The sequence below is a fragment of the Watersipora subatra genome, chromosome 7 (genome assembly GCF_963576615.1).
Source record: "Watersipora subatra chromosome 7, tzWatSuba1.1, whole genome shotgun sequence".
Classification (NCBI taxonomy): Eukaryota; Metazoa; Bryozoa; class Gymnolaemata; order Cheilostomatida; family Watersiporidae; genus Watersipora; species Watersipora subatra.
In genome coordinates, this window is record NC_088714.1 from 32,562,346 (window position 1) to 32,589,346 (window position 27,001).

The 27,001-nt window shown below is 35.3% G+C and overlaps 1 protein-coding gene across 1 annotated transcript; it reads left to right on the plus strand.

Moving 5' to 3' along the window:
- The first annotated feature begins 366 nt into the window (after positions 1-366).
- LOC137399432 (cytochrome P450 3A16-like) lies at positions 367-26,339 on the plus strand. Its single transcript, XM_068085535.1, has 12 exons — positions 367-474; positions 6,135-6,190; positions 7,322-7,541; positions 8,081-8,163; positions 8,955-9,130; positions 15,770-15,888; positions 16,793-16,898; positions 17,925-18,049; positions 20,208-20,329; positions 21,356-21,493; positions 23,716-23,884; positions 25,649-26,339. Exons 1-12 carry the CDS (start codon positions 412-414, stop codon positions 25,736-25,738), a joined length of 1,467 nt encoding a protein of 488 aa, XP_067941636.1. The 5' UTR covers positions 367-411; the 3' UTR covers positions 25,739-26,339.
- The last annotated feature ends 662 nt before the right edge of the window (positions 26,340-27,001 follow it).

Genomic DNA, 27,001 nt, shown 5'->3' on the forward strand with positions numbered 1-27,001 from the left:
TGACATCATTTTGGGCAAGTCTGGGCACATTTTTGTGGCCTGAGCGTTTTTACGGCGATCAGATTTTTTAGGTTTTAATTTTCAAATATCTTGGCAATGCGATCGCGTATCACAACAAACGGCATATCAACTGATAGAGAAAAAAAATGCTTTCTTTTAAGATCAACTTAAATTTGACGCAACCACATCTTTAAATATGTATAGTATGATTTGTGATGCCAGAGACAGACATATGTTGTGATACTTGGCTCACCCTCCTCAATACCATCAGTTTGGGAGAATACGACTGAGACTTCTAGGTGTATCTGTAGAGTTTGTTGCTAGACTCTGTCTTGTCATTACTGTACTGAGTCAGTGAGTCTAATCTTTCTTTCCAGGTATGGGACTTCTACGTTTGGCATTTTCAAAAATATGGATGTTCCGTATGAAAAACCTTGGCCGTTTATTGGCAGTATTCACACTTTGTTTTTAAAGGTAGGTCAATCAAGGCAATCAAAATTGTAATTGAATGTGTGTCGAAATGAGTACAGCTAAACCTCAGTTCTCAAACGACTTAGATCTTGAACAAATTAGGGTTCAAATAAATAATTTGAAACTTTTTCGTTTCGAATGCCAAATAAAAATTTGCTACTCGAACATACCGAGATCAGCTGAGAAATCCTAACGACAGTGCTTGGTTGCCAACTAACACTCTCTTTTCTTTATTTCTGGTATTCAACTGTTGGAGATGGTCATGCTTCTTATGGTTTTATATTTTTCTCCATGTACTAGTCTCATTTTTATATTTTATTAAAGTAGAACACAAAAGCTATTGCTACACCTTGCTATTTTATTTTAAAATCTCAGGAAACTCACCTAAGGTGTGAGCTGCTACAAATAAGGCAATACAATCAGACCTCTATGAATAGAGTATTTATATATATATATATATATATATATATATATTTAAATTGGAAAGTTAAATAGCTTACTTATCTTTCAGCTACTGTCAGTTTCCTGCTGGCGCATTCTTCAGGCTGTAAGCTTCATAAGATTTATATATACATGTATATATATATATATATATATAAAAAATTGTTTCCTCACCCCGGATACCCCGTATGGGTGGTAAATTCTGCTCTAACTCGGGTCTCCTACCAGAGACCTGGGAGTTTGAGCACTCACCTCAAGATCTTAGCTGTTCCCAATAGCGCACTTTTCTGCAACTCACCTGAGTTGATTGCTGTTGGTATTTGGGCAAGCCACATTTTATGCGCCGGTGTTATTGCGCCCAGTGCCCCAATGACTACTGGGATTACAGTTGTTCTTACATTCCAGCATTTTTCAATTTCTTCTCCAAGAGGGAGATATTTCTCTACCTTTTCTTTTTCTTTGCTGGCTATATTGTAGTCATTGGGTACTGCTATATTTATTATAGTAGCCCTCTTGTTCTCCTTGTCTACCACCGCTATATCTGGTTGGTTTGCCAGGACATGCTTGTCAGTTTGGATGTAGAAGTCTCAGAGGATCTTAGCCCGGTCATTTTCATTGACCTTACCAGGAGCTTCCCACCAGTGTTGTGGTTTATTAAGGCCATACTCGTCACATAGACTTCTATACACAACACCTGCGACATGATTATGCCGCTCAGTGTATGCGTTCTCTGCTATATATATATATATATATATATATAAATCAGTAAAACAGAGTATAACTTTAGATAAAACAATTTATTACTAATTTATTACATGCTTGGTAAGAGCAATCGTCAGATAAAATGTTAATACCAGTATAGGTCACTTTATAGACAGAACTATTAAAACTACTAAAACTTCGTAGCTGGACAATTACGTTCGTTAAAACATTCATAGAAACATCAGGTTTTAAAATTTGATAGTAAAAATGTGCTAGCGTATCCACAGGCTTATCCACAGGCGCTGTTGAATTCATTGAGTTTGTTCGATGAAGCTAGGTGTGGCCTGTATATGATATACAATTTTTCTTTTAAACACAAGGCACAGTTTTTAGAGCTATTACTTAGCGGGATGGACCGCTCCAGTATTCTTCAGTTGATGGAATAATTGTTGTCGAAGTCTTATGTCGCCATATGTATTTGCTGAGCTCGGTGGCAGTTCTTTTGTTTCGCTGTGCGAATGACTCTTTGTGATTGTTATAGTGCGTTTTAAATGCAGTTTCTGTTAGGCCAATGTAGTTTGCTTCACCATCGTGGAACGTGACAGCGGCTTGATAAATTATAACAGACTGCAAGCATTTTCCCTGTAGTGGGCAGTTGGCTTTTACATGACAGTTGCAGGAGTTTGCTTGTGAATTTTTTCCTGCGATTCTTTGCCATTCAAGAGTTTTTGGTTGTGTGAGTCGATGATGTTTTTTACGTTCTTCATACAGCTGTAGCTGATTTTTAAAGTTTTCTTGTTGAATATGCTGTGCAGTGGGTGATTCTCAGGAAATTCTTCTCTAAAGATTCTTAAGAATTTTCGGCCGATGTTGGTTGCGACATGCTTGCTGAATGGGGGTTATACCATGTAGTGTTACGTACTCGGCTTTTCCTTTTAGTTTGAGGTGTTGTTGTTATAGGAGAGTATTGTAGTTTGTGGTTGTACCCACTGCTCTTTAAGGCTGTTTGATAGATTTTGGTTGATGATTCGAATGTATTGCTGTCAGAGGAGAGCAAAGTCTGTTGTTTACAGCTGCTGGTAGGTTTTGAATAATGTTTCCAGGATGGTTGGATTTTGAGCTCACATAAATGGTCAAGCTATTTGGCTTGTTGAAAGGCTTATATAATTGCCGTTGTTTAAACCATAACTGTCACGCACAACTTTTATCATATTTTTTGGGTAAATCAGACACGCTGATTCCGATTTTGTACTCAAAATAAAGATTAGTCCACTAACCTTCAAAGTCATTTACGCTTTTTTAAAGCGTTTCAATATCCGTTTCGAAAACAACACAATCGGCATTACAAGCTCCGCCCATAAATATGTGACGAAACCTAGCTTTTTCAGGAACGAAAGTTAGGAATGTTTAGTCCGACTTAGAATAATAGAGATGGATGTCTTAAAACCCATTATTATCTAAATCCAGCCTGTAAAATAATTTCAGTTTTTTTATGAAAGGTATATAAACTATTTAAAATTGCTCGTAGCTTGTTACATGACGCTTAAATGGGCTGAACGCCGAGAAAAATGAGCTCAAAAAGCATGGTTTTATCACAAGCTAGCGTTGTTAGCGCGGTTTTTTAAATATGCAATGCTAAATAGCTTATCTACCTTTCAGAAAAGACTGATATTATTTTTAAGGCTGAATTTAGATATTAATGGATTTTAAAACACCCATCTCTATTTATCTAAATTGGTCTAAATATCCCTACGTAACTTCTGTTCCTAAAAAGCTAGGTTACGTCACGTATTTATGGGCGGAGCTTGTTATGCCGATCGTGTTGTTTTCGAGACCGATGTTAAAACGCTGTAAAAAAAGCCTTCATTACTCTGAAAGTTAGTAGACTTATCTTTATTTTGAGTACAAAATCGGAATCAGCGTGTCTGATTTACATAATAATTACGATAAAAGTTGTTCATGACAGTTATGGTTTAAAACCAGGGTAATGTCGAGATAGTTCACTGATGGTCTATTTGCATCAGTTGTGATCCGCAGTCCATGGTTTTTGAATATCTTGCAGAGGTCTTGTTTAATTTTTTCTTTTGTCGTGAAGTGTCTCTGATTATTGAATTATTCCCAGCCCTTCATCTCCGTACAGTCCGAATGAATTGCCAAACTTGGCTGCTAATTTGTTTACTATGAAGTTGCCGACAAACCCACACGTCTCAGCTCCATCGGAGCATCCCATGGTTACATCAAAGTATTCCTCTGAGGAGGTTTTAGACCAGCTGTCTTTGCCAAAGTATAGTATGGACTTTTTGGCGTGTGTTATGATGTTTCTCTCATGTTCAGAAATGTTGTAATATTTACTAGCATTTCAGAATATGAGAGCTACGAGACTATTTTAGAAGCTAAAGCCATCGCCCAGAAACCCGACTTGGATGACAGAAGACCAACTACAGCAGAGCGACAGGCGTTTATCACAAAAACAACTTTGCAAGCCACCCTACTTGCAGATTGATAAATCCAGCAAAGCCTCAACTCAAGCAGAATTAGTAAACAAATCTTAGACCGCATAAATCGGAACATCAAAGCAGAACTAAATATTAACCAATGGAAGAAAACAACAGATGTCATTGAACGGTTTTCGAACGTACCACGCAAAGATCAACATTCATTCATAATGTTCGATATCATAGATTTTTATCCTTTCATCTCAGCCAAACTCCTAGACGCAGCTCAAGACTTTGCTAGTAAATATTACAACATTTCAGAGTATGAGAGAAACATCATAACACACGCCAAAAAGTCCATACTATACTTTGGCAAAGACAGCTGGTCTAAAACGTCCTCAGAGGATTACTTTGATGTAACCATGGGAATAAAACTAACATCAGAATCTTTAGTAACGAAAAACTTCTTTTTCCTGGTGTGTTGGTAATTGTTCAAAATTAAAGACATCAATGAATTAATCAACATCAACTAGCAAATACATCGTAAAATTAGAAACTGTTTTGAAACACGATGTGATTGGCTGCAGTAAAATCCGCAACAAAATAACAAACATCCGCTCAGTGATAACAACATCTTCTCTTGTTTACATTAAAACAATCGATCATTTTCAAAAGTTTCACAAAATCTAGACAATTGGCAACTATGCTACATTACTATCCTTGCAGCTTACCTTCTCTAGGTTTTATGAGTCGTGAGATGGAATAGCTTCCCTTAGCATTACTAGAGGTGTAATAAATGGTTGTTTAGGTTGTGCACTTGGGTGAATCTCACCAAAGTTGACTTAACAAAAAACCTCTACTTATCTGATAGCATAATACATATTTGTGAAAGTATGTTATAATAGCCTTTGGCCTCTGATGGCAGCGATAGTCTGAAAGAAAAACTTGTAGCTTTGCCCAAGCCATAGTGACAAGATATAGTGACAAGATTCAAAGATATTGCCATTTTTCTGAATGTTAAATATCTCAAAGTCAGGTACTCCAAGCTGATGTATAACCAATGTTCATTTTGAACAGAACACCAATTGCTTTCTGTTATAATGTATGATAGGCGAGTTCAATAGCTGTGAAACCTTTTATTTCTAGCATTAAAGCTATTTGTGGCTTTTTCCAAGAGTTTTAATTGAACAGCAACTAAATTTTCATGGGCGCACCATGAAAATGTTCAAAACCAATTATGGAGAGAAAACTCTTATTTAATTTCATGGATTGTAAGTGTACAGCATTAGGACAGATTTTCATACCCAATGCTATTATAACACCATAGATATGATTAACACATATTAGTGAAGTAAACAACATGCAATGCTTATTACAATGTGGTTGTTCGGTCAGCAAGCCCGTCTCTCAGCCTAGTACTAAAATATGTGCTTAGCTTGATAACTACTCCTGTCTTGTGATGTTTGCAGACATTTCAAATGTCTGCAAACTTTTAGCTGAGACATTACTTTTACTGTAAAAAGCAAACAAGAATTTTCTGCTTTTGGCTGTTTTCTCGTTTCTCTGTCAGTATATAACTTATAATAAATTAAAACTAGCTGCTAAATGTTTAGGTTGCATCGTTGAGTAGGTATTAGAGCAAGGGAGACAAATTCCAAATTGAACATAATATGATGAAAAGATGGATATAAATTAAACATGACACAATTTTCCTACTATAGCTCGTGATGTACCTTAGCTGCTCAGTCATACATCAAACTCACATTTTACACAAACGTTGTTTAGAAAATAGAAAGACAATCTTTTTATTTTTTCAAACAGCATATACTGATCTTTATTTCCAAATATCTGCATGTTTATAAGAAAATAAGATGAAATGATTTTTTACTCTTGTATTAACAAAAGGATTAAGTTAAAATAACATATAAACTGTTATACAACATATTTATTAACTAAACTCGTAGAAAATAACAAACAGCTATAAACTATTAGTTTTTTGTCTAGTTTCCACTTTAAAGATTTTGTATCTTTTTTGGTTTGAACTGTTGTATTATTGTCAAATGCATTATTGCTTATTCATTTCAGTCAATACCTGAAATTGATGCAGAATTTCGGGCAAAATTTCCAGGTCGGATTGCTGGGTAAGTTTGTTGCTGATTTAAATAATTTTATTTTAATTATTATTAGTATTCTTCTGAAACATCATGATGTTATTATATCCTTATAATTCATGACATCGGTTGAGGCAGGGTAACCTCATATTAATTTTAAAGAATGTAATCTTTGATTTTAGTTTTACTATTTGTTGTCTTTTCATTAACATTCTCAAATATATTTAATGTAAGATCTTGTTGCTTACCACTGAATATTAAATTTATATTATTTGGAACATTAATTTCTTATCAAAATAGACCAAATCTGCAGGTAAAAACCTCCAGGTTCAAGATTGTTTGAGTAGCAAATAAGCAAGCTGAGCGGATTGTGTTGAACTTTGTATATAGGCTCAGTTGATGACTAATAGAATGTTCACACAAGTCACTCAATATCACTTCGGTAGATAATTTTAATACTGATGTAAAATGGCACTCTGCTGTCAATTCGAGCTTTTTAATCAGCTACAAAGTTCAAGGCTACTGCAAGATCTATATAGTCATCATGATTTGAAACATCTAAAATCAAAAAAACTAAAAATTGTTCAGTTTTCCATTATTTTTGATTAGGAACCATTTGAGTTTTATGCAAAAGAGAGAGATGAAATGTTAAATTTCTAGCAAGTCTAAATATGAAAATGGCCTGATTTTTCTATTTTGAACTACATTGTCTTACATAAACTGTTGTACCTGCAGCTGTAATCCTTTGCTATCCAAAGAAGACAATTCTAAATTTAGTTGAAGCATCAAACAGAGGATGTAGAGTACAAAAGCTTGTTTTGTACTTTGTGTTATAACAAAGTATTTCTCTTTTACAACACTAAACCTGACAGTTAGTTTTTGTACTTGGGAAAGTCAACTTGTACTATTTTAAGAAATGCTTTGAATACACGCGATAAAATTTAACTTTCTGTTGTGTACCTTGTGCACAACAGAAATGACTGTTTGGCTTCAATAACACAAGAGAGAGTTCCTTATGATATCCTAGTCACTGAGCTATTGAGTTTGCCTACAGGCATGTCACCATTACAATAGGTCCACACTAACTGAGATGGGACCTTCAGAGTTCCCCTCCTACTGAGTTATTGGTGAGCTGGTTATTAACATAGTTCTTTATTGTAGACAATTTCTTGGTCGAGTGCCAATACTCAACAGTTCTGACGCCGAGTTTATTAGAGATATTACCATCAAGAATCTGTCAAAATTTACAAACAGAAGGGACTTCTTTGAACACGAACACTCCAAATTTATCAGACTGCAGATATTTGCCTTGCAAGGGGACCACTGGAAACATGTACGGTCATTGCTCGCTCCCTCCTTCACCTCCGGCAGGCTAAAGCAGGTGTGCATCTATTAAACACGATAATGGGTACAACAATGGTATGTTTTGTAGTAGTTTTATTTTATACTAGATGAATGCTCGGAGTTGCACGGGTAATAAAATAACTACCCAGTGAATTTGAGTAACTTACCTCGGTAGCTAGTAGTCTAAATCTTTACTAAAACACAATCACTGCTCATCAATCACTCATCAATCACTGCTAAACCTTATTATTTCACTTTATTAGTTACTATCACGGTCACATCTTGCAGAAGACTAACTGCGGAAGGTTTCAGTTGAGCAAAGTAGGTATTGATTGATCTACTGAAGACAGTAAAGGAACAATTGCAGCTAGATTGAATAAATTAGAATTTTGTTGTCTGTAAAAATATTTCTGCAGGTTTTTAACAAATTTTTTCTTAGCATTATGAAACTGTGGTACGTGAATAGATACAATCATGGGAAGATAACTCTTCACCAAAATATGAACTACCGGTCGTATGAGATTTTTTCAGTGAATGTGCCGTGCCAACTGAGCTTATATATACATACATTTGTAGATGTATCCAACTATAAACACATGTGCGGAGAAGTTTGTAGAGCACATTGGAAAGGCAGATTCTGCCCCAATAATCATAAAAGAGTGAGTGTGTTATATTCTATCATTAACGTATTCCTAGTAATGATTTGATACGCCAGTGTGGTAGCATTTGGGTGTGCCCCTTCAGTAGCGTGTCTACTTGTAGCTGGTCTTTAAACACACTGTTAGTGTAATCAGCAATAGTAATCCTTCTTGAGATGATAAACCTTATCTGGTTTGCTCACAACCAGAACCCATTATAAGGAATTATGATAAAAGTAATTTAATTGTCTCCTGTTGGGTTAAGTTTGAGTTGTCTGCTCTTAAACTGTCATTTATCCAAGGGCACATTCTAGAAACCCTAGTTTATACTCTTGTCTATGCAATAGTTCCAAGTCAATAAAGTTCTATAAAACTATGAGCCAAATGATCGAAAAATGACAGACTGCATTATTTTATGGCGCCATACTTTGAAGGAACGTGAAACAGTGCGAAGCCAACCAGTTATAAGCCTCCTGAGTTTCAAAAAGTGCAAATACTGCAATCATGACATACAATGGTTTGCAATGGCTCGGCTATATATGGTCATCATAGCTGAAAGTACATTCATGATATATATATACTGTCATATCTTCATTTGCTGGACGCAAGTGTGCAGATATGTTAGACTAGCTGTTGTATCACTACAATGCACTTTTGTTTGTACCTACGCAAAAGTAAAGTTACATACGTTTTGAGGTAGCATTGCTACTGCAATAGGTTTGTTAGAAAATAGCTGCCCTAACCAGTGGCCTGACTTGAGGTTGAAAATTACTGTGTCGACTCTCTATAGTCCGCTGCTATCATTTTTATAGTTACTCTTCGGGCTACACAATGGATGTCATAGCCAGTACAGCATTTGGTATGGATGTTGATGCTCAGAGCACCCTTAATCATCCATTCGTTCAACACGCTGGCACTTTCTTTGGTATTCCTAGAAAAACGACTTTTTTCACTAAACTTACTAAGATCGCAACATTGTTAGCCGTCCGTAAGTATTATTATGATCAAGTACCTCTTGTCTAAATCTAAACATTTGTGATTTTCGAGCTGATATTTAGTTGGGAACTTGCAGAAGGTCGAGTGTTGCCCAGGATTTTTGTTATTTTAAATCAGATAGTCAGTAGGTGGACGTTTAAAAGGCTGGTTCATAGCAACTAGATGGAGGTTCAAAACCAAATATTTTTAGTGACCTGGCGGGAGGCACGGAGCATATGTAGGAAGGAAATCTGCCAAAATATGTGGAAAAATGCACAGCGTTTGTGTGGGTGGACACACGCACACCATGAAAAAGTGGGACTTTTTAAGATAACAATGTTGATGTTTAAAGTTGTTATGCTGAGAGACGTTGCATCAGGACCAGCTAAACAAATTGCTACTTAACTTTGCTAGGAAAACCTTTTACAAGACACTCTATGAACTGGTCTCGAGGTTTCCAAATGTCGCTCCTGTTTATCGCCAAATATTACTTTTATTTTGATGTTCTTGTCAGCAATCTAATGAGCTCAGGTTTCTCACTATGAGCTTTTACTACTCCGACTCCTGAAGAGTACACATGGAAAAATATTTAATAAATACCGTGAAACCTTTAATTGAGCGTCACCTCTATTTGACCACCACTACGAGAGAAGGATTGAAAAATAGAGCGCAACTCTCTATTTGAACACTACCTCCATTTGACCTCCACTTTGATTATCTTTGATCTTTATGAACCCAAAATATAGAAAAGAATCAATAGAAAAGTGTCTACAAAATCGTATTAATAATGAATCGTTTACATTAATAACAACTAAATCTCTCGCTGTCCAACTCCAAAGCTTTCCGCGTTTTTCATTGAAACTTTGAAAGCAGCACCATAAAATAACCAATAACAGTCTCGGGCTAATAGTAGTTTTTTGTTTAATGCGGTCTTTCTGCTTCAAAGTACATAATTATACTTCGAAACAGAAAGATGCATATACAAAACGGTTTTAAATACCTTATATAGCCTTATATACAAAACGGTTTTAATTTACCATGGTAGATGAACTTTCAAAGCAACGCCATAGAAATAATCACTAACTGTCTCAGGCTAATAGTAGTTCCTTGTTTAACCGGTCTTGATACTTCGAAATACATGTACCTATATAAAAATCGATTTAAATTTGCTATGGTAGATGAGCTTTCAAAGCAACACCATAAAAATAATTACTGTCTCAGACGAATAGTAGTTTTTTGTTTAGCATGTTCTTAATAGTTCGAAGAACATGCATATCAAAAACAGTTTGCAAGTTTTAGACCAAAGGTTAGGTTTAATGAGCAAACTTTTACGCATTGCAATTATGCTAAACGCAGTGCATAAAAGTTTAGGTCTGCCAAAAATTGTTTGGACGCCAATATTGACTAGTTCAGCAGTGCAGAAAAAGAGTTAGGTCAGAAAATATTGTGGAAGGTATTGGAAAACTAGAAGATGTTCGTTCCATCGAAAGCAACAATCAGAACGCTGTTATCAGAGCAAATGATGGAAATAATTTTGTTTTAAAAAAGTTAATTTTTTATTCTTTTTGTAATATAAGTATGGTTCATTCAGGTCACTTGTTCATGAACATATATTTGTATCACTTGATGGCTTATCATTATATAACTTATAAATAAGCAGATATATAGCATATTACATGTATTTAATAGCACCCTTGCGGCTATCTTAACATGGCTTACAATGCGTCGATGCTCATAACTCCTCTTCTATTGCATGTAAAAAGCTATTTTTGGCTGCAAACTGTAGATAACATTTCAATGAGTGCAATGAGTTTTTATGCAACATTTTTAAACAGAGATAAAATGGAAATGCTTTCAAATTTAGAATGAAATAAAAATTGAAAACACCAAGAAATTGCAAAGAAGGACGCAGGCTATAATATCATCGCTAGTCAATTGCAAGCAATAGACTTGCAAACTTTTGCAAACTGCAACAATTGCAAACTATTTCTTGGTTTCTCGATGCATATTTACTAAAAGATCTTTGACAAATTGGAGGTAAGTTAGCAGATTTGTTGCATCCTAAAAGTTTTAATATTACTCCACGGGAAAAGAGAGTAAAATACAGGCGGCATTCGCTTCGCCAGTAATAGGGCTAAATTTATTTTCCCAAAATTCTGATGAGCCATTTCAACAATACACCGCCAGCCTCTATTTGAACACCGCCTCCAATTGACTGCCACTATAGAAAAAGAGTTGAAAATAGAGCGCCATGGCATTCAATTAGATGTTTTACGGTATCTCTCATTGATCAAAGGTACTAAACCTCACGCAATTGTTTAGCTTTACAAGTCTCAATAACTTTAGAGTTATCTTCTATATGTAGGATTTATGCGGTTAACATGGTAATAGTAGACAACTCCTAAATCATTTAATGCTGCATATACTCGTTTACTGTCATCTACAAACGCTAAACCTTTAACAACATCTTCAGCCACAGCTTTTAAAGAAACATCAGTAGACATGCGCTTTTCCACGGCCGACAAGGCCTGTCTGACTTGGTTACCAGGTACCCTCAGTCACCTCAAACAAAGTCAAGGTTGTGCAATAATAATCGTAACTCTTCTACCACTGTGAGGGACATGTGATTAAATTCTGAACGCTTACTAGATAGTGTAACATTTACGTGTAGGAAATCTTGAAAGCATCCATAATGTTTTGGGTGCTTATAATTTTTAAAAAGCACATATCAAAGATGCCGCCATTATACTTCACAAGTTCAAATCTCGTACGAAGCAATCTTTTTTACGCAACCAACCCTTAGCATAGACAGATGGACAGACTCTTATTATAAACAAATGCTCGGCCTAACTGTCAATCGTGCTAGTTAATGATTCCAAGAGCAATGTAATGAATGTGCTAACAGTCACTGACAGCTTCGCTGTGGTAGTGTAGTGGATTAGATCGCCAGTCTGCCGACTGGGAGGTTCTGAGATCTAATCATGTAAGACACAGATTTTCCATTCCTAGATTTTAATCACTATAACTAGACAGACGACAAAGTGTGAGATTTATATAGATTAAAAAATATATATATATACAAGATTACAGCAATAACTAATAAACTGTTGTATATATTGTAAAATAGAATTCTTTAGTGCTGTTGATGATAATAAACAGGATGCACTAACAGTAGGTAAGTATGTAAAAACCTGAAACGCTAACAAGGGAGGTAAATGTGGAAAATCGGTCTAGAATTATCACTTTTTCTTTATTGATTATCTATCAGTCTTCAATAAAGACTAGGTAGTACCAAAAATAGCCTTATAGACCACATAGCAACTAACCAGGTTGACTCTAACATAAACTCTGCAACAATAGATTTTAATATTTCTGACCATCAACCAGTTTTTGCATCAATTGAGTTTAAAATCAAAATTCCCAAGCGTTCAAATTTATCCATTTTCATTATTGACTATGATCAGCTAGCAATCAAGCTTGCTGAACAAGATTGGCGGGCGATAATGGATTGCTCTGATGTTAACAAAAGCTTTGAATCCTTTTCTTTGTCGTTCCAAAATTTAATAAAAATAGCTGGGAAGAAAAAATTAATTTCCACAAATCAGAAAAAGCTCAACTTTTTAAAACCTTGGATGACTCACCATCTACTTAAACAGATAAATAAGCGAAGAAAATTGCACATTAAATGCAAAAAAGAACCTTTCAATACTTCGCTCCACACCTCTTACCACAGTTTCAGAAATTTAGTCACAAATGAAATTAAAACTGCGAAGACTAAATTCTATAAAAAAGAATTTGATAAATGTAAAAATAATCAAAACGAAAAGTGGAAATTCATAAACAGATTGTTAAATAGAGACTCTAAAAATTCAGATAGCCCAACGAGCATAAACAAAGATGGAAAACTTTTAACAGACTCGCAAGATATAGCTGAGACCTTAAATGATCATTTCGTAAATGTTGGTAATAAACTGGCCAATGAGTTGCCACTTTCCGATATTCACTTTTCTAAATTTATGGACAACTGTGTAAATGATATTGATTTTAGCTTCCAGATAATTGACCCCTACCAAACACTGCAAATAATTGATTCTTTCAGTCTTCCTAAAGCAACCGGCTATGATAGGATTTCTCTCCGTGCAATAAAAGAAAATAAACTAGTCCTAATTCCAGTTTTAACACATCTTATAAATCTTGTTATACAACAATCTAATTTCCCAAATTGTTTAAAAATAGCTCGCGTGACTCCATTATTTAAAAAAGGAAATAGAACAGATCCATCTAATTACCGGCCCATTTCCATTCTTCCTGCTTTATCAAAAATTTTAGAGAAATGTTTGTCTTTGCAAATACGGGATTTTTTAGAAACCAATAACATCTTGTCGCCTAAACAATTTGGTTTTAGAAAAGGTAAAAGCACCACTACAGCAATAAACAGTCTAATGGAATTTTTATATACTAATTTAGATCAAAGTAATATAACTCAGGGCGTATTTTTGGATTTTTCAAAGGCATTCGATACGATTAATCACAAAATTTTAATTGACAAACTTTTTTACTACAATTTTAGTGTAAAGTCTTCCTCTCTTATTCAAAGTTATCTCCAAAATAGATTTCAATTTACCAAAACAGATACTGATTGTTCGCAAATGAGGGCAATTACGATTGGTGTCCCACAAGGATCAATTTTAGGACCCCTCTTATTTTTAATTTTTATAAATGACTTAGTAAATGCTGCACCTGCTTTGGATTGTATTTTATTCGCAGATGACACCAATATATTTTCAACAGATAATTCTAAACTCCAAGAGGAATTAAATATTATTAATGAATGGTGCCTATCAAACAGACTCATTTTAAACAACAGTAAAACATTTCAAGTAGTTTTCAAAAATCCGTCTAAAAACACTCAAAATTATAATCTAAGCCTTTCTTTAAACAATTCTCAACTACAAATCAAAGATTCGACTCAATTTTTAGGTATCACGTTAGACAACAACTTGACTTTTAAAAAACACATCCAAAGTCTCATCAAAAAACTTAATTACATATTACTAATATTACGTTTCATTCGCCCCTACCTAGACAAATCAACCATGATCAATTTGTACTACAGTTTTTTCTATTCTCTTTTAATTTATGGAATCGAGTTTTGAGGCCACGGCAACAAAACTGATTTAAACAAACTTTTAATCATGCAAAAAAAGGCAATCAGAATAATACTCAATTTTAAACCAAATCAAACAGTTTCCAAAAATTTTAAAATTTTAAAAATAATGCCAATTGAAATTTTATTCCAGTATCGCCTGCTAATGTTTTTAACAAATTCTTTCCCCATGGAAGAGTTGCAAGATTTTATGATAGATCATTGTCAAGATACCCGTTTAAAAAGTAAAAATCAATTAAAGTTGAAAAAGTGTTTGTCTTCTAAGGGACAGAGATCGATATTTTTTAGTGCAATGAAATTATATAATAAATTTTTGAGTGATTGTGCGGGCTCTGCTCCGGGTCAGCTGAAGGCGAAGTTGGTAGAGCGCCTGTGGGCGTCCTGGGACTGTCCTTCCTGACTCTGGTGCTCCGGAGTGTGCGCTTATCGCTGATTCTGTTTCTTTTCCTACTGCTTGCTGGGGCTGCCTTGACTCTAGCCTCTGGCTATCTGGCATGTCCTATTGCTACTCTGTGTATTTTTTACTCATATTGTCATGTTATTATTACGCAATAAAAATCAAACCAAACCAAACCAAAAGCTTAAGACAGAGTCTGAAAAACGATCTAAATGTATATCTTTGTATAGAAACAGATCTAAATGTATATCTTTGTATAGAGCCATTTGAGTTCATGGACATGCAGTTCATTTTCTTACATTTTTAACAGGTCGGTTTTTCAATTCAAAAGCGAACAATTTGATCAGTGGTTGTTACACAAATACCAGCTAAATGTTATTACGGTGTTTCTAGCTTTGTTATAGGTAAGGGTTTATTATATATTGTGTAGTAGTTTACCTACCATCCACAGTGTGATAGCATGCCCGCATACACTGGCTACGCTAGAAACCAAAAGAAATTGGAGATTCCTACTTTGGTCTAGCATGGAATGGAAAACCTGCTCAAGTTTCTTATATTTTTTCTGTGTTTGAGCTGTCATACAAGCTGCTGCAAGACTACACGTGTGTAGGCCATATGAGATGTGATACAAGCTGCTGCAAAACTACATGTGTGTAGGCCATATGATATGTGATACAAGCTGCTGCAAAACTACATGTGTGTAGGCCATATGAGCTGTGATACACGCTGCTGCAAGACTACATGTGTATAGTCAGCAGCTTTTGAATGCTTTAGCTGCCAAATCATGCAAATCTGACTAAGAAAATACTCGTTAGGCTTTTGACATGACAAAATTCTTTTTGCAATGTTTCTGTATGACTGTTTTGAAATTGTTATCTTTTCTGATTTTGTCCTAATTAATTGCTAATTAAAGTCCTGGTTAATTCCTTGAATCAATTATATTTTGTTCTCCAACACAACTTTTTAAGTAGCATAAAAGTTTTGTAGCTTGCAATGGGCAAATAGTAAACGTAAAGTTTACACAATTTGTGATCATTTATAACGCATGTCGTCACTTATTCAATAGTTCTATAATGTACATCTTCTAGTGCTTCTTCCAAAATTCCTTCAAAAGCGTGCCCAGCTGTCATCATTTGCCTCAGAAAGTATTGAATACTTCCATAACATTGTCAAGCAGGTTTTGGACAGTGAACTAAATGCTGTTGAGGTGAGCTTTAGTTCTCTTTTCATTGATATGGTGATGACAATGAATATGTAGTTCTCTTCTGAGCCATTTCTATAGAAATGACTCAGAAGAGAACTTAACAAAGTTTGGCTTAGTGGTTAGCTCGCCTGTCTGCAGGATTAGAGATTCTGAGTTCAAATTCACTGCGAAGTAGATTTTTTATTGCTATAAATTGATTGCTATAACTGGACACACACATGACAGAACAACAAACGAATAAACACTGAAATTTATATACATGTATATACAAAAAAAACGTAGATATATGCAATTTGAACTTTTGTATCAGTTGTGTGTTATTCACTTTGTGATAGCTGCATTCTGGTGCCAGATGAGTTGCTCTGAAGGGCAATTAATGTTTCAGTATATTTGGTAAAACCTGATCTAATAATTTCCGAAATGTAAATTGAGATCTGTTACGATCTTGTACTTTAGCCTAGTTGCCCATTTGGTACTTTCTCTCAAGTACTGACAAGTTGCATCGTATATCTTTTTCTATCAGTAACTCCATTGTATAGAACGATTAAGAATACAGCTCTAATTCGATGGCTGAGTTATGCTAAACTATCACTCAAGTATGAAGTATATCTTAGCCTCTATAGTTTGGAACTTTGTTTCATATAGTGATGAAGCATGCATCTCTTACTCGTTGGCTAAGCTACTTGTATGACAAATTATGACTTGTTTTATAGCAAACTGCTAGTGATATATATCTCTCACACTAATGCTATGTCAAACACTCCATTTCTGATACAATCAAGTACCTGCTAGTGGTTGCCATCTCTCACCTACAAAGGAACCCTTACCAATGACTGACTGATAATTGGCTATATGATTTCTTTCTTACTCATAGAGACTTTCGTTATTCAAAGATTTATATTTACAGAAAGGCAATAACTTTATAGCAATATGCGCTGACAAGCTCGTTGATCTAAAAGATGAGGAAACTCCACCACGCGTTAACCATCTTGGACTAGAGTGGAGCCAAAGAGGTGAGACAACTTCTCAACTTATGACTCATAGAACAACTTTTATGACAACATACCCATCTTTTTAACAACATGGTATAGAGCAACTGATAGGGCAGTCGAATCCCTAAGAAATTGTTCACAAGCGTTCAATTGTTCACAAGCCCATCGGAATTGAGAGTCACAGGTTTCGACAGAAGGCAGAATGTTTAGGAGTGTTAGTTATGTTATAATATGTTTACTTTAGTATATAGAGTTTAGACTATTAGTAAGTTTCCATACAGTGATCATCTAGCGACACCTGGGTGAGCCAATGCCGAATCGTTACGCTGGGCTAACAACAGATCATGTTTCCATAGGGTGCTCCATTTCGGGGTCGGTCCATTCAACCTTCTCTTCTGCCATTTTTGGTTTTAAGTAAAACAATAGCTTGGAGCACTTTAGCAACAAAAATTTCTGCATATGAAGCAACAGGAAAACAAGATCTATGCGCATGCCCCATTGAGCTGCCGTTGGTAACTAAGGCTATTCCATGGCACAAAGATGCCGTTTCGCATGGGTGTTTCGCTTCCAAACAGTGTCACCGAATCGAATCTCAACGTAGTAAGAGTGACACAGCTGTTTCAATAAAGGCATTGCTGCGCCACATGGGGGTGTGTGTCTGTTGTATTATGGGATTTGTTAGGCACAGGCTATATTGGCCTCTGAGCTCACAGGTGGTCTTGGCTCACGAGCAGTATAGGTGGTCTTGGCAATTACGGTGAGTGAATAAAGCTAGTGGGTAAAGCTAGTAGAATAGGTAGTATAAGTCAGTATGGGAGTATATAAGGAAGTGTAACGAAAGACACTGTTCTTCGTCTTCTTCACATCAATATATGTGAGTCTATCCGTTTACACAACAGCGTCATTACCCTTTCGCTGCATGGAAACTTACTATAAGCTACTCGAGTAAGGTTGAAATAGCTCTTATGGGCACATTTAACAACCCTTAATAATCTCCTTTCCTTCTGATTAGTTTAGCTCACACCATCAACCAGTCTGTTTGTTTAGGTCTAACTAGTGATGAGGTAGCAGCCAATGCCATTTCCTTCTTTGGTGCCGGATATGAGACTACAGGAACTGCCCTCCAGTTCTTCTTCTACTCAATGGCTCTCTACCCAGAGATACAAGAGAAGGTAAGTCTGCGATTACCGAATAATATATACGCGTGGCCGTTGTTCTTTGCAGCTCAAATAGAATTGGACACCATTTGGTCAGTTAGCTCACCCAGTACTTGCTGTCAATACATATGACCTTGAGATGAAAGGTCACTGAGATTATCGTGAGTGAATTCTAGTCGATAAATGCAAAAACAATGACATGTTTGAACTTGTCAGTAAGTTCATAACCTACATTTGGTAAGGATATGATAACTCTCATATGTATTACACTACCTAACATCTCCATTTTAAAGAAGAAAAAAATAATTTTTGCTAAAATAATTTAGCAATGGAAGTTCTTAAATGTCCTCTTGAGCTATGCTCAGGTAAAATAATCTGTTAACACCGGGTTGTTAAAACAGAGAGTCTCTCACGTCAAATTTTATTTTGAAAGGTTTTATCAGAAAGTATAAATATTTTTCTATCATTTGAAGTTTTGTTTAGTATTTCACATGATTTGACTGCCAGGATGTTTCAAAATGGAAATTGGCAAAACTTGATTGCAGTTTAAACACTCGGGCAAAAAATACTTTTCTCAAATTGATGTCACTAGTCGCGCTTCCTGTTTCTCCCTCTCGTTATGACATCTGCTATTGTGTTCAAATTGCAGTGCTACACATTTCTAGTGGCATATTTTACTTTGTATTTGCTTATGATTGTTGAACTCTAACTTCCAATGTAGCCTTAAAGACATTGCTATTAATGTTTGTAATAATTTATAAATGGATTGGTTAGAAATTATCTTATTGCTTTCTTATAAGTGCTGTGGAAATATATAAACACCCGAGGTCGATAGACCGTATATTTATAACTTGAAAGCAAATGCACGACTACTGACATGATTTTTGGTGAAGGCTGGACACATCGTTTTCTTCTGAGCATTTTAGCTGCTATCAAGCTTTGTATATTTTAATCTTTAAACATCCTGGCAGTCAGATCACCTCAAACGACAAACTTTCAAATAATAGAACAGAATCTATACTGTTCTGATGAAATATTTTGAAATTTGGCATGAGTGAACCTTTAAAGTAGAGTCTTTGAAGTAAGAATTGCCAACTTTCAGGTTATTTGGAGCATCAATTTTCTTGCAATTGTCTAAAAGGTACATGCATGTTTGTCTACAGCTCATAAACAGCTGCGGTCTCAACCAGTCCTTTAATGACATATAACAATAACTGCGTTGTTGTTTTTGTTGTTGTTGTTGTTGTTGTTGTTGTTGTTTAGGGCAGCTGACCAATGAATTAACAACACTCAAACTTTACAGCTAAAATGATTGCGCAGAAACTAATTGCTGGATTTACCAATTTTTCTATTGCATAAAGTGAAAGTCATTGCCAAGGCAGATAAATGGCCACTTTCACTGGCATCACCTTTGATAATTTTCAAGTACAAAACTGTTTCAATGAGTCTGTAGCCCTATAAAAATAGAACATTCGTTCAATGTAAGCGGAGTTTGTCATTCAAGGTCAAATCTCGTGCGAGTTCAACTCTAGAGCTTATCGGTGCCTCCTCAAATGTACCACTGAAATGTACTGCACATATATACTGCTAGCAAAAGGCCTTGACTCTAAAAATGGATCATGATTAGTTGAAGCTCAAACTAAGATTTTGTACACAACAATGTGTAATTATTTTATGTCATGAAATGGCTGATGGAGACTGTAGATAATTTTGGAGCCATGGTCAAAGATGCGTGTACATTTTAGTCAGTTAAAAGAAAACTTATGCTTCAAATGGCCTGATACTTGGTCATTCTACATCAAAGACTCCGCTTAACAACAGTGTTAACAACACAATGTTAACAACTGTAACTGTTAACAGCATTGTGTTAACAGATTGTTTCACCCGAACATGGCTCCTTCAAATGGCCTGATACTTGGTCATTCTACATCAAAGACTCCACTTAACAACAGAGTGTGAACAACACAATGCTAACAACTGTAACTGTTAATATCATTGTGTTAACAGATTGTTTTACCCGAACATGGCTCAGTGGTACCTTTTAGTTTTGCTTAAAGGTACCACGTCTTCTACCTTGTTATGGTTCCCTGCTATGTGTATTACCAGCCACTTGTTCCACATGTATAAACCCTTATAAGTATAATGTAACAGCTGATATCTTATGACTTAACAGCTGTACGCTGCCATAACAGAAGTAGCAGTGGATGGACACATGTCTTATGAAGATCTGCATAAGCTGGAATACCTGGACTGGTGTCTGCACGAGAGTTTACGGATGTTTCCACCTATCCTTAGGTGGGTTCAGGATGTTTATCTGTAATCTCGTTAGTCCATAGAAGATGGTCGGGCTCTGCGCAGTGGCCTGTAACAATTTCTGAAAACTTGACACGTAAGATAAAGAAAGTTGCTAAATTTAAACTTCATTTTAATTCAGTTGTTTTACTTTGTGTCCATGAGTAAGGGATGGTGGCATTAAAGTAAGAAAATTAATAACAAAAAACAAGCATATACAAAGTAATGAGACAGCGGGTGCAGTCTATGGATAATTTCAAATTAATACAATTAAATAAAGTAGAAACAGTTGCTAATGCAAAGTAGATCGCTGATAAAAGATATTGTTGTAAACAAACTTGATTAAATTTGATAGCTTCCTCAAGATCCAAGGCTGAGGTCACCTCCAAATATGTAGGTTAAACTGCAATAAACCCAGCATCTCATAGGAAGCCGTTCATGTCAATGCTGTCCTTGCTGCCTTGATGTTTGATTGGCTTTTCCAACTGTTCTACAGCCCGCTCAGTCAGAAACCACCTTCACTTTTGTTATAGAAGACTGTTCCATAGTCTAACTGCTTGATAGCAGTAAAGGTACAACATGGATTTTGTTTATAACCTCCCATGACTGGATTTCAATAAGTTTTTTTCTGCAATAGGTTTTATTGTTATTTTTCTTTTTTATCTTTTTTTCTAACTTTCATAATGAGCTTCAAAAACACCGTGTCATTATACAAACAAATAACATTGATTTAAACTTGCAAACTGCACCAGAGTAAAGCTACGCGGTTTGTTAGAATTATGCTTTGTCTATCAGGCTATTCTACTGTTTTAAAGATACTTCTGTGACTTGTGACATGTGAGCCATGCTTTCATTACTTTGTAACAAGTGCTTGCTAACTCAAAACTATCTGACTCTATGATACTAGTGTTTAAAAGGTAAATTTGGCATGCATTGACAGGTGCTAGTAAGAAATGAGTGGTATCAATGGCTGGGTACTTGACATAAGAACAGGGTTGCTGTTGAACAAAAGTCTTTATCACCCTTTAGGTTTGACAGAGTAGCGAATGAAGATTGCGAGATTAATGGGAAGTACATTCCAAAGGGGCTAGATGTTACATGTTTGGTCTACGCCATACACCATGACCCTGAGTATTGGGAGGAGCCTGAGGTTTTCAGACCTGAGAGGTACGTATCTGTTCTTGTCCCTTTGCTGAGGGCTATAGTTATATAAAATATAAATTTGACGTTTTTGTTTTTGTATCTCTCTGAGGACATTATACCGCTAATCAAATTAGTTTTCTTTCAAACTAATGAGCAAGAAAGGGGTTACTTACCGAAAAATATGGAGTTGTCCTATCAACAACCATCGTTAATTTAATCCTTGGCATAAAGCTTTTAGGTAACGTATTTCATTTTTTCTTTTTTGAAGCTCTTTTTGCAGTTATTATGATTATAAAACATGAAATAATTTTTGCTGTAAATACGTCATTTTAGTTGCTACAAGAATCCCTAGCCTTTTCGTTATTTCTCTAAGACAATGCTAATTGAACTCTTTCCCTATGACCTGACGTATAAATTACCAACTGTTTATATAAAACATGTTTCTAGCATTGACACCTATGACCTGACAGAATAACAGCAACTTGTTTCCTGACACATGAGATTGTTGTAGGAATAGCTTTTAGCATGAGACACTTTCATACAATTTTGAATGTTATTCCCACAGCCTCTAATTTTATAGGCCTTTTCAATTTGATGAACTAAAAACAATATAAACTTCAAATCATTTTTCTTGCGTTAAAATAAAATCAGTTTATTTATGTTTAATGTTACTAAAAAAATTTTCTCATTGTTTAGGAGTTGAAACTATATCTAAAAATGTTTCATCCAACCAATATACTGTAAAATATCTAATTGATCGCCATGGTGCTCTATTTTTTAACTTTTCTTCTATAGAGGCGGTCAATTGGAGACGGCGTTCAAATAAAGGCTGGCGATCTATTTTTCAAATGGCTCGTCAAAGTTTTCGAAAGATAAATTTAGCCCTATTACAGCGAAGCAAGTGTCGCCTATATTTTGCTTTCTTTTTTTGTTGGAGCGATATTAAACATTTTGAGTGCAATAAATCTGCTATCTTACCTCTAACTTGATGAAGATCTTTTAATAAATGTGCATGGAGAAACTGAGAAATATCTCTACCAGTTGATATCTATTGCTAGCAATTGGCCTGCGATGATATTATAGCCTGTGTCCTTCTTCACAATTTGTTGGCGTTTTTAATTTATATTTCATTCTAAATTGGAAGACATATTTTTATGTTATATCTATATTAACATTGTTGAATTGAAGCTCATTGCACTCTTTGATGTTTGCTACAGTTTAAGGCCATTCTGATGCAGCGTTTTGATTGCTGCTTTTGATGGAACGAACATCCAATACTAGTTGTCCAATACCTTCCACAATATCTTCTGGCCTCAAATCTTCTTTGCACTGCTGAACTAGTCGATATTAGCATCCAAACAATAGCAGAGCAAAACTTTTACACGCTGCATTTAGCACAAATGCAATGCGTAAAATTTGCTTAGTAAACGTAGCCTTTACATGCAGTCCAAAACTTGTGCACCAGTTTTTATATGCATGTCTTTCAAAGTATTAGGACCGCGTTTAACAAAAAACTACTATTAGCCCAAGACAGTTAGTAGTTATTTCTATGGCGTTGTTTTCAAAGTTCCAGCTACTATCGTAAATTTAAACCATTTTTTAATATATGTGCATGTACTTCGAAGTCTCAGGATCGCGTTAAACAAGGAACTACTATTAGCCTGATACAGTAATTATTTCTATAGCGTCGCTTTAAAAGTTCATTAATCTTCCTAAATTTAAGCCCCTTTTTCATATGTAGGCTAATTCGAGGTACAAAGTATATACATGTATGTAGGCTATTCCGGAGTAGAAAGACTACGTTAAACAGAGAGCTACTACTGGCCTAAGAGCGTTATTGGTTATTGCTACAGTGCTGTTTTTAAAGTTTTGACAAAAAAAATGAAAGCTTTGGAATTGGACATTGAGCGAATTAATTGTTATTGATATAAAAGATTCATTATTAATACGATTTTGTGGACACTTTTCTATTGATCAGTTGATATTACGGGCTCGTAAAGATCAAATAATGTCAAGTGTTAAAATGTCTTCTCTCAGAGTGGCAGTCAATTGGAGGTGGTGTTCACATAGAGGTGGCGTTCAATTAGAGGTTTTACTGTATGTTGAAAACATCAAATGCGTGTGAAACCCTGCACTCACCCTGTGCTGCCGTTGTGACTATGTCGCAAGCTGATGTAGCAACATAAATCGATACATTTATAATGTCAATTTGCTTGATGGAGAAGAATGTTGATTTCTCTACCCAGATTTGCTGAAGAGAACAAGACAGAACTGCAGCAGCATGCCTTTCTTCCATTCGGAGCTGGCGCAAGAAATTGTGTTGCTATGCGACTGGCTCTCCTTGAAGTAAAGGTTGCCATAGTTCACGTATTGGCAGCATTTTGCATGGAAAGAACTTCAGACACCCCAAATCCAGTAAGTAGTGGTAAATGTCTGTAGTCTCCTTTAAAAATGTTGTCACATTGGTCTGAGATGGAAAGGCTCTTTATTATTGTTCAGTACTTTTGGCATGCTGTCAGTGTGTATGCCAGCCATGATAAAACTATGACACGTAGAAAGACTGCTAACACGTGCTTTGTTGATAGCATAATTTTATATACTGTATAGAACTTCTAGTAAAAATCATTGGGTTCTACAGTTACAAATAATGATACGTATGTCATCAAGCCAAAAAGTGGGGCTTACTATGGCATGCAGCACAATACGATATGCAAACATCAACATGTCATCCATAGCATGCAGTAGGATGTTATGACAGGCTATGTGATATCATAATACACAGCACGCTGCCATGATGGGATAATGTACTCATAATATACAATTAAAAGTACAACATGGGTTTTCATCTCAAACCTCGTGGTACTGGATTTCAATAATCGGTTTTACGCAATGGTTTCCATTATTAGTTCGTTTGTTTTTTTTTCCATCTAACAGACAATATCTCTACATCAGCTTCAAAAACACCGCGTCAATATATAAAGTAATAACAGTGTTAATATATAAAGTAATAACATTGTCAATATATAAAGTAATAACATTGTTCAAAACTTCATAAACTTCATGCACTAATGTGAAGCCAAATAGGTTTGCTAGAATTATGCATTCCTCATCAGGCTATTTTGTTGGTTTAAAAGGATGCGATATGTGATGCAATTTGCGGAAACTGCTGAAAAGTTTACTTGCAACAAAATTCACATTACAGATAGTTGGTGTCAAAAGATTCACCATGTCTTACTCTGCTGTGTTGTCGGTGCAAAATATGTGGAAATATGATTACAAGCTCTTAAAAGCTCAGAAACGAAAAGTTAATCGCAGCCATCATGAAAATGCCGTAGATTAGAATCCCTTTCCGAAACAGATCAAATGGGATGTAGATGAACAAGATGGCTTCTGTTTACACTTTCACACAACCTCATTCGTCGAAATATTTTCAAAAATATACTTCTCGCATTCAATAAAACCATGTTTATTGTCGTCGCGCGTCTATTTCATCATCATTGTGTTGTAATGCTGTCATTTTGAGCGCTGATATCTCAAAACCCATGGTAAAAATTCTGTTAATTTTTCAACAGCTCGTAGGTCTGCATATCATTCTCTGATAAACATGCCGAGGCTGTTGGTCACCTGTGATAGTCAAAAAATATTGCAGAAATTGTTTGCACTATTTGGCAGGAACTATGGGTCACATGATCAGATTACGATTAGACCAAGCTGAAACGACACCGTAAAGTAGCGAGCATCTATATTTGATATGAGCTTTCCAGTAGAACTCGAAGTGTTTGTCATAAACTAGTGCTATGAGAAGTTTTATATTGAGCCATTCATTGGCCTTTAATTTCACGTGTCAAAACAATAACCAAATTGTTTGAGTACGTCAGAGAAATAAATTGATTCCAACCTACAACGCTTTCATGATGGCTGCGATTAACTGTTCGTTTTTAAGCTTTTAAGAGCTTGTAATCACATTTCCACATATTTGGCACCTACCACACAACAGAGTAAGACATGGTGAATCTTTTGATACTAACTAACTGTAACGTGAATTTTGTTGCAAGTCAACCTTCAACTAATGAGAACGTCTAATTTATTGGTTAAATTATCAAGTTTACAATCACAAAAACTAAGTAATAGTTTAGAGACTTTACTTGAATATTATATGTCTGTATTCTTTTATTTTAGAGTGATCTGGAGTTTAAAAAACTTGCTGGTGTATTGCAACTGGCTGCCCCACTGAAGATAAGTGCTATACCAAGGGTTGAGCATCAGTAGGTCCTCTCTACTGTATCATACCCATGTTGAATTTGAAACAACTCTATGGGTGTTACCAGATATTTAAAACTTGATTATTAGTTTGTTAATTAGGCCAACAGCAGTGCGGATATAGCTCACAACCCCCAAACTTAGACCTCTTAGTTTTACAGAAAAAGTCTATAAATGCAATCAGAATGTTCTAGAACAGATAGTGTGCAGATAAACCATGTCAAATTTTTAATTGATACATTTTGAAATAGTTAATTTCTATCCTAGTATTTTCATTGCTTACTATGAACCTGTCTCCAAAAGATTCGCCAATAAATAGATAAAATCTGTGATAGCGTGATCAATTTATGAGTTGGTACCTCTAGCATCTTGTATACAAAAAGAAATACTCACATATTCAGTAGCTCTTCTTTATCTGTTTCGTGACTGTTACCATGCTAACAATCTCTTGAGCTTTTAGAATTTATACAAACTTAGATCAAATAGTAGCTAACAAGGAAGGTCAAGGACATATGAGAGATTCTACTACCTGATTCTATAAATCTCGGTTTGTTGTTCTGTCATTTGTTTGTCCAGTTATAGCAATAAAGTGATAGGAATGAAAGATTCACTTCACACTAGATTTGAACTCACAACTTCTAATTCTCCAGACTGGTGAGCCTACCACTAAGCCACACGGCTTACTTGCGATACAATAGAATAATTATGCACATACTTATTACACCTGCCAATCTTTAATGCTGAATGATTAAAATACCTACTGTTCATGCTTGAATTAATTTACTATAAGAAAATATGTGGGCCCAGACTTCCCAAAATGCTATAAATATATGTTATATATGTATATATAACAGAAACCTAATTAAACTTACAACACACACAAAAATAAACAAGCACCTTCATTAAAAAGTTAGAATGGTAAATAAATGTTGGTTTCCTGTGCAAAATCTTTTTTATTACCCGCGAAGCCAGGCACTCAGTTGGTACCATAATAAGAAGAAGTCACTAAGCTATACAATAAGATACTTGACAATCTCTTGGCATAAAAATCATACCAATGATTTTTATATTAATATATCACTTCTGCTCGAGTCAGAAGCAGGGATCCTTTTACACGAATCTGCTTCAAGTTTCGTTTCCAACTGATAGTGTGTATTTTAAATGAAGATAAGATGAAGTCATACATTAGATAAGCTAGCAGGTGTTATAGCTTTATAGTGTTATAGCTTTGGTAAGAAGAGTTTTTATTAAACTAAAATAAATAAACTAAAA